The sequence below is a fragment of the Leiobunum rupestre genome, chromosome 8 (assembly GCF_980474605.1).
Source record: "Leiobunum rupestre chromosome 8, qqLeiRupe1.1.hap1, whole genome shotgun sequence".
Taxonomy (NCBI): Eukaryota; Metazoa; Arthropoda; class Arachnida; order Opiliones; family Sclerosomatidae; genus Leiobunum; species Leiobunum rupestre.
The window spans coordinates 23,052,181-23,060,577 of NC_143391.1; the positions used below are offsets into that span (position 1 = coordinate 23,052,181).

Here is an 8,397-nt window from a genome sequence, read left to right on the forward strand (position 1 = left end):
CTTTGTACCCTAGGAGGGGTTATACAACCACCGTGTCTGTCTGTCTGTGGGTCTGTCTGTCAGGCCTGCGGGGCAAAGGGTAATCACTGCGTACGCAGTTTCTTAGAATCAGGGAAAAGGTTTTTCCAAAAGCGCCCTCTTTTTGTCATTGGGTGTAGTATAATTTTTTAATCAGCCGGGATTCGAACCCAAGCCCTCTTGAACGACAGGTGAGCGTTCTACCGCAGAACCACGGATACACTTACGCTTCACTGAAAATTAAAAACTCTTCCGAGGAGAGGTATATTTTGGCTTGCCAACTTGTTTATATCATGGACACTGTATCTCTAACCGGACGGGAAAAGCAGCCTAAAAGAGGTACCCCCTCACTGTCCGTTTGCGCCCTACTTCGTATTAGCTGAAATAGTCGGCCGTACTCGATTCGCAGGGCCGTCAAGGTCATTCGGAAGAATGTAAACCCCCATTTCAAACGGAACGTTTTGTCGACCACGTGACGAATTATATGGCCTTGACAGCCCGAAACTTTCAAAATTCTTGAACCTCCCCCCCTTTACAGAGAGACGGTGGCGGTGGCAGGTGATTTTGTATGGTGGAAGCTACAGCTTTTCCCGTCCGGTTAGAGATACAGTGTCCATGTTTATATGGAGACTCACCAGTTAGAGCTCTTAAAAAGTTCAGTTATAGAATAATATGTTTGACGCAAGCTTATGTTTTACACAATAAGGGGGCGCTAAAAGCCCAAGCTATATGTGTCCAATGTAATAGATTCGATCATAACCCCAGGTTGTAAAGGAAAAAAGCTCTAGTACAGGAAATCGGGAAACCACGGTTAAATTCATTTCGTTTCTGTAAAACTTGGTGTCGTTGTAATCGATTTCTGACTACTAGCGATAGTTAGACCGGGATCTTTTTATGGTGAGACTAGCGCACTTGCCTATCTTTGCCATATAACACGTTCGTCAGAATCGTAGTCTGCTCCTGGTAGGAGAAAAGGCAGTACCAATCAGCCTTGGAAATAACGGTGGTCAAGTGGTCAAAGACCAGTTAATTAATTGCTCAGACCAGTTTATTTATTTAAAATTTGGGGGTCACTGGTCACCGTGTCCAGTTTATGAATTCGAAATAATAACAGAAAAACAGAAGGTGACCAGTTTCATAATTCCAAATAATAGGAGATGACCTATTAATTTAAGGTTTATATCAATTTTGATTTCCGTATTCACTGGATTTATATGTACAGCGACTCCACTTACTACCGCCGCGGCCGCACGTCGAGGTTTTATGTAGAGTCCATTCGCTCGCATCTCTCGAACGAGTCGAGCTGTCTAACCCCCCTCCGGCCTCAAACCCTCAATCCTCTAGTCTCGCTTTCCCCCAAGTACGGTGGGCTACCCTGGCTACGCGGTAACGGACTGGGGACTCTGGAGTTACGGGGCTTAGAGAAAGAGAGATAATACGGTAAATTACGAGGGTCTTCTAGGCTATGGTAGTAGTCTTAGGTGAGATAGTACTATATTGTACTATTCTTGTGGTACTCATAAAATAAAGTTAACTATTTTGAATACGTGTAAAGTTAATGTTACCAACATAATCTAACTTCTAAACATGTAGTATAGGTTTTTTTAGGCTTATAAATGACATTAGAACATTTTATATAAGACCAGTTTAATCATTCATAAGCTAGGGGGTCACTGGTCATAAGGACCAGTTTAATAATTCATATGCTAGGGGGTCACTGGTCATAAGGACCAGTTTAAAATAAAACCTTATTTCCGAGGCTGGTACCAATAGATGAAACACCACTGTGTATCGTCGCGCCCTCCAACAACCGTTAGAGAGACTAATGAGATTTTAGCGGGTAAATTATGGTATAAAGGTAGTACACTACGAGGCGTTACCTATCAAAACTTAACATTTTAATATATTATATAGCTCTTGTTTAAATATTAGAATTTATATATTCTAATTACATATTATTATGAAGATAATCAGAATATTGGTACCATAAAATAACTTGTTTTAAATCATTTCTTGGAATTTGGGGTATTACTTGTAAAATGTTCGTACACTTCTGTTTCGACCGAAATCTCCATTTCGATTGCTTCAGAAAAGAATTTGCCATCACAGATGGCGCAAAACCGCTTAGTGATATTTTTTCCCACAGGCGTACGCAGCCTTTAAAGACCTAATCATTGTGTCCCTGTATTCTTATTAAACGATTTTTGCGCCTTTATTTTCTCGAATTTCTCGACCCTCAGATAAATTTCAGGTTCGGCTCAAACCAAGCTCACTCCTATGCGGGTGTGAATTTGCCTAACAAGTTGCGGAAAAAGCGGGACTACGCTGACCTCTCCATTAAAATATCCTGACTTCTAGACTTGACTGAATGTATCTAGCATACAGAAGCAAGCCTTCCAATTTAAAATACGCCTTTCGTGTCAAAAATATTAGTGCCCTTGGATTAATGTTAAGAAATTTAACTTGGTCGTGATGTTCTGGGATTTCAGAGTAGGATAAGAAAAGTTATGTCACTTTACTCCGGTTCAGCGCATTTTTTCTTAAATTAAAAAAAAGGAAATACAAAGAGAGTCAAATAATCCCATTTAAAATATTATCTTTGTCTAGTTTCCATTAGGGCGGGTAACGGCGCGTCACTAAACTTTAGTAATAAAAATAACAAAATTACGCATGCTATTGGAAACTATAAGCTTACGTACCACAAAGGCATCATTCGTTTACGTATCAGAAAATCTTCCTTGAAATCGCCAAGAAGCAATATTTCCGCGAACCAGCAAGTTACGGTTTATATAGTGCTTGTTGAAAACATGGCAATTTTTCACTTTTAAGGTTAGCAAACGAGTGTTTCTTTTTAAACCCGTTGAAAGCATGGAAACCTTTCACCTGTACGGTATGTAACAAGTGTTTCTTTTTAACGGGTGGGGTGCATTTGGCCGACTGCCCATTTGGTCGACTTTTCAGTCTGCCAAATAATCAGAACATATGGCCGACTAATCTTTTAGCCAAAATTCTGGTCGGCCAAATGAGCAGCCCATTTGACCGACTACGCATTTGACCGACTGCTCATTTGGGCAACTGTTCATTTAACCGACTGCTCAGTCGGCCAAATGAACGGCTCATTTGACTGACTGTTATATTATAGCTTGTCATATACTATGTCTTTAGTGTTAGAACGGGCAATGTATCCTAAGTATTGATGCTTGACGGCGCCGCGCATTCACTTCTCTGGGCCTTCTATAACGCGACCTAGTATCGTCCAATCCAATATTAAAGCAACCTAACCGGAAAAACCAAGAGATTGAAAACGCGTCAACACCTTTGATCTCGGAAGAATGAACTTTCTATTTCAGTCGGTCAAATGAACAGTCGGCCAAATGAGCAGTCGGTTAGATGAGCAGTCGGCCAAATGAGCAGTCGGCCAAATGAGCAGTTGGCCAAATGAGCAGTCGGCCAAACGAGCAATCGGCCGGATGAACAGTTGGTAAAATGCACTGTTTATTTGGCCGACTGAGCCCACTGGCTCTCCGTTTCGTATCCGTCCTGCCTTCCACAAGGCATTGTCTCCGTTACGAAGCAAAGGCTTGTGGAAGGTAGGACGGAGACGTTACGAAGAGCAGTGAGCGCCTGGCTTGAGAAGTCGGCCAAATTGACAGTCGGCGTAACGAGTATTTTGTGGTCGGCCAAATGAGAAGTCGGACAAACGAAACTCTCCCTTTTTAACCAGGTATCTTTTTCTGACATATTAAGTCTTAGCAAAAACACAACGTTCTGTTAACAAGTGAAATGTTTAAATTATTTCAACAAGCACTATTTAAACAATAACTTTTCGGAAATTTTATTTCTTGGTTATTTCCTTGAAGATGTTTTATTTAAGCGCCTATTTGATACCGTTCCGTTACGTATCGTGACGTCACAATCCATTATCCGCAGATGACTCTGGAATCTAGAACCGTGTACCGATAAAAAGAGGGATTCATGAGCTGCCGCCAAAAACATCCGCAATCCAACCTCATATAATAAAATTACTCTGTTAAAAGACTGCCGTTTTCCTCATTTAAAATAACTACTTTTAGCGAAACTCGTGGAATTTATTATAGGCCTACGGGTTTTTAGCTTTCACCCACGGCCATTCCTATTTGTCATTGTAGCTGGCTTTAGTTTTGGAAGTAATGGCGAGCTCTGAGGATAGTAGAGATAAAGAGAAGAAAACCGATTTGGAAGACGACGAATTAATTTCCATACTTGATAGTAAGTTCACTAAAGCTAATTAAACCTAAGAATAAATTAATTATTTTAAAAATTAAGGGTTTTATACCATTAATAAAACTCTAATCACCATTTACCGAGCCTTGGTTTAGTTTATGGTTATTACTTGGGTCTTGGGCTAGATTTTTTAATTTCTTTAGTAAAACAAATATTTAAACTTACTGTAGTATATTCCCGTAATTTTCTGAAACATGTCTTTTTATCTAAATAATAGATGCCTTAGAAGATTTTGATAAACCTTTGGTATTGCCCGGTCAGAGTGCTTCATCAAATTCCACAAACACTGCTGTATCTGAGGTGAGTAAAAAATGTCATTTGCATGACCCCACAAGCCTTCAGAAGTAATCATTGTTAAGTGTTAATGGAATATTATACCTTCTAAGGCCACACAAAATGCAGGGAGTGAAACTTCCAAAGATTTAGAAGGAAATGCTAATTTCACACAATTTGAAGAAGCTATGAAATCATTTTTAGATGAAGACCCAGCATTTAGAGATCAAATGCAAAAGCTAGCTGATGCAGCTATTTCTGGTAATACTTACATTCAATTTAATTTAAGTCATTTATTTAGCGTGATAGTGTCCATCCTGTTAGATATTTTGTTAAATGAAGTAATTTCAAATGAACTTAAAGGGAGTATGAACTAAATAACAAAATTGTCCGCTAACACAATCTATCCCTTGTTTTGAACGTATCTAGCATCAATCATCCCTAGCTTCTGTAAAACCTTATGGAAGAAATGTGAAATTCGTTAAACCATCAAATTTATACTCCCTTTAACCATAAACATATAATATATCTATTAATGGAGAAGTAAGCCATAAAGATGAAACATGCACTTTCGCAGGCTTCATGCAGTTTCCAATGAATCAGGCTTACTACTGAACCATATTGAATTTATAATGGGTGTTACTCTGCCTACCAATGGCAAATTTAAAAATTACATCCCTATTAATAGTTAAAACCTTACCCTGGTGTAATAGATTTAGAAAGTATTTGGAATTCCTCCCCTTTTAATTTTATTTTCTATAACATTTTGGGAAGCTGCCGAGGTACATGCTTCAATCAAATAACATTAGTTGTAAGAGTTAAATATATTATATACTTCTGACATTATGGAATTTTTAGGCACAGGACCAGATGATGAGGCATTTGCAGCGTCATTAGCAGAAACTCTCAAAGGAATTGCGGATAATGCTCAAACTCTTTCGGTATACAAAGTGGCTCCATCACCTTAACAAATAGTTAACATTTTTGTACGATTCATACAACAGGAAAACCCATCGGAGGAAGAATTATCTAGAGTTTTAGGGAATTTAGGTTTAGGTGGAAATCAGAGTGAAGGTACAATGCCAGATTTGATACCCCTAATGCAAAATGTGATGCAAAGTCTGCTATCCAAAGATTTGCTATACCCAGCTCTCAAAGAAATTGTTGATAAGGTAAAACCTTTTATAATGTCTGGTGTTTTGTTTTTACAAAAAAATAATTATTTCACCTTTTAGTACCCAGATTGGTTGGCAGTAAATAGATCTAAATTAGAAACAGAGGCCTACGAGAAGTATAATCACCAATATGAACTCATGAAGCAAGTGTGTGATGAATTTGACACTGAACAGACTACTGATTCGCAACAAATTAAGACAGCTCGATTCGAAAGGATTTTACAGCTGATGCAGAAGGTATTATAAATTTCTTTGTGGATGGGGGATAAATTAATTTTTTTTTTTTTAAAGATGCAAGATTTAGGACATCCACCAAAAGAAATAATTCAGTTAGCTGGAGAAGGTACAGACATACCTCTAGATGAGCAAGGAAATCTAAGGTTACCAGGAATGTCTGGTGAACAATGTAGTGTTATGTAATTATTTGTAGGAATAATCATAAGGATGTATATATTTCTTAATTGCTTCTCTCTGCATTTGTATTATAAAAATAGTTGAAGGTGACAAGTTAAAATAAATACATTATTTTCATAGGAATTTTTTTTATTACAAATACAATGCTCATTGAGCTACATCATCTCCCTTTGTTGTTCTTGTGTAGATAACTTGACTGTGATGTTTCACTACTTGCTTTATTAAACCTGAAAAATATTATTATGAGCTTATATCAAACTTGGGCTAGAATGGTATTTAATTTACCTTTTTGTAAAAGTTCGTCTAAAGCTTTCCTGGCCAAGGAGCCTCTGACTTTTAACCTTTCAGACACAACAGATGGGGTGATGAGCTTATAGCTTGGTACTTCTTTGTATAATTTATCATAAGTTGCCTTGTCAAAGAGAACCAAATTGTTCAACTTGTCACGGACTTTTCCCTTGGACCACTTCTGCAATTCGAATGAGTTACGGTTATACAAATGTTTCGGACAATGATTGTAATGATATTCAACTTCAGTGGACAGGTTAGTGATGATTTTAGTCTTTACTTTACAGCACATTTCTTTATTTTTCTTTTATTAATATCCGTTGTGTCACAATATTACTTAACATGGGATTGCTATACCCATTTAGCCAAAATAGGGCTGCAGTATCAAGATTAAGGCTTTACAAATAACACCGTTTTCAAACCACCAAATTGAATCATATCAAGCAATATTTTGACTCGTTGGCGCTAAAACCTTGAATTGGGCTAATAAGTTGGGTTTTGGTTAAGACCCAGTGTACTGCACTACGTTAGTACGATTATAGTTAAAAAAAGCTTTAAAGTAAGACTTTTCAATTAAGTTCAGTCCTCTGTCCACCCATGCTGCATATCCCTTTAACTGTATGTAAGGTAGCTTATCGTGAGAATGTGAATTAAATCCTCTGCAATAAGGTACCATAATTGCTATTCCTATTTTACGCTGCCAATACACTGCATTGAAACGCTAATGATTGGGGATGAAATAGGTTCTTACTAAATAGAGCATTGTAAAATACAAACCTTCTTCTTGGCCTTGCCACCAGAAGATCCTCCTTCTTTTTTCTTTCCACCTCCCTTAGGATCACCTTTCTTCTTTTGGTCCTGTTTAGGAGGCTGTTTAAATAAAATACATTTATTTTTTAAGATGTGTAGTTTGGTTATTCCAATAAATTATGACGACCATGTGGCGGAGTGGCCAAGGCCTAGGAATATCATTATATTCAACTAACAATTATAATATATCTTTCAAATAGTAATTTGTAATGAAAACATTACAAAAGTTTAACTGTGAACATTACATTCATGTATAAGTACTTAGAAAATATAATAAAACGAAAATAATTTACCATCTTTATTTTTCAGATGCCCACGTTGCCAACGATGAACACTGAGCAGATAACACGCCAAGCAAAAAGGTGGACTGATATTGGCGAGATAATCCGTGGACTCACTCTTAAAGCCCCGTAGAAAATTCAATGAGTGATATGGTGAGCAGCGACCTCGCAATATTAAATTTTTAATTTTAACACTTGAAGTAATTTTTGATTTTAAATAATTATATTTTAATTAATTTTGAGAATAATACATGGAAAAAGTAGAAGGGAGGGCAGATAATCATAAACACTAGATATACGGTTTGACATAAAGATGGTGCTATAATCGTTCTTTATCTGCTTATTTTGCGGAATATTTGAAATGACGTTTTTGCGCGCGAGACTACTAGGCCTACTATATTTCTACGCTGAACAGCCTTGTTTACTTGCTTTTTTTCCCACCAACCAGGGGTACGTCAAGTTATTAAGATTTCTTGCCAGAAATGCAAGATTTCTTGCGATCTTGCTAACTTGACGATTTTCAAAACCGGAAACAAGAACTTTTGATCTCACAAATCTTGCGAGATTCCCAAGATCGCTTTCGAGGTAGTTTTTAAGAAGATTCAAGATGGCGTCGAATGCCAATGAATTATTTGGCGTAGCTCTAAAAGATGATATTACGGGAATAAATTATAATTTTGAGGTTTCCACCGAAGAATTCCAACGACTTGTAAATGGTAAATATATTTGTAATTGGTTTGGTCGTTTTTTTTAAATTAAAGCAACGTTTCGAACTATTATTTCCAAAAAGGCTTAAAGTTGTATTACTTATTTTACAAATCCAGCTTATCGAAGAAAATTGACAGACAACTTGACACTTTTTTTAAATTCTTTTA

At 37.2% G+C, this 8,397-nt stretch overlaps 2 protein-coding genes across 2 annotated transcripts; one reads left to right on the forward strand and one right to left on the reverse strand.

Annotated features, from left to right (window-relative positions):
* Window positions 1-3,966: 3,966 nt before the first annotated feature.
* On the forward strand, window positions 3,967-6,263 carry Pex19 (peroxisomal biogenesis factor 19). Its single transcript, XM_090156265.1, has 7 exons — window positions 3,967-4,266; window positions 4,499-4,581; window positions 4,668-4,815; window positions 5,413-5,495; window positions 5,559-5,726; window positions 5,790-5,966; window positions 6,021-6,263. Exons 1-7 carry the CDS (start codon window positions 4,188-4,190, stop codon window positions 6,147-6,149), a joined length of 867 nt encoding a protein of 288 aa, XP_090012391.1. The 5' UTR covers window positions 3,967-4,187; the 3' UTR covers window positions 6,150-6,263.
* Window positions 6,252-7,694, reverse strand: RpS25 (ribosomal protein S25). The gene is made up of 4 exons (XM_090156266.1): window positions 7,535-7,694; window positions 7,209-7,301; window positions 6,429-6,612; window positions 6,252-6,370 (listed from the first exon to the last, which is right to left on the reverse strand). Exons 1-4 carry the CDS (start codon window positions 7,535-7,537, stop codon window positions 6,291-6,293), a joined length of 360 nt encoding a protein of 119 aa, XP_090012392.1. The 5' UTR covers window positions 7,538-7,694; the 3' UTR covers window positions 6,252-6,290.
* Between the last annotated feature and the right edge of the window lie 703 nt (window positions 7,695-8,397).

Coding starts and splice junctions, on each gene's coding strand:
- Pex19 (XM_090156265.1), top strand. CDS start 4,188: ATGGCGAGCTCTGAGGATAGTAGAGATAAAGAGAAGAAAACCGATTTG. Junction 4,582..4,667: donor CAAACACTGCTGTATCTGAG/GTGAGTAAAAAA, acceptor ATACCTTCTAAG/GCCACACAAAATGCAGGGAG. Junction 5,496..5,558: donor ATAATGCTCAAACTCTTTCG/GTATACAAAGTG, acceptor TTCATACAACAG/GAAAACCCATCGGAGGAAGA.
- RpS25 (XM_090156266.1), bottom strand. Junction 6,613..7,208: donor GTGGCAAGGCCAAGAAGAAG/GTTTGTATTTTA, acceptor TTCGAATTGCAG/AAGTGGTCCAAGGGAAAAGT. Junction 6,371..6,428: donor AGACGAACTTTTACAAAAAG/GTAAATTAAATA, acceptor AATATTTTTCAG/GTTTAATAAAGCAAGTAGTG.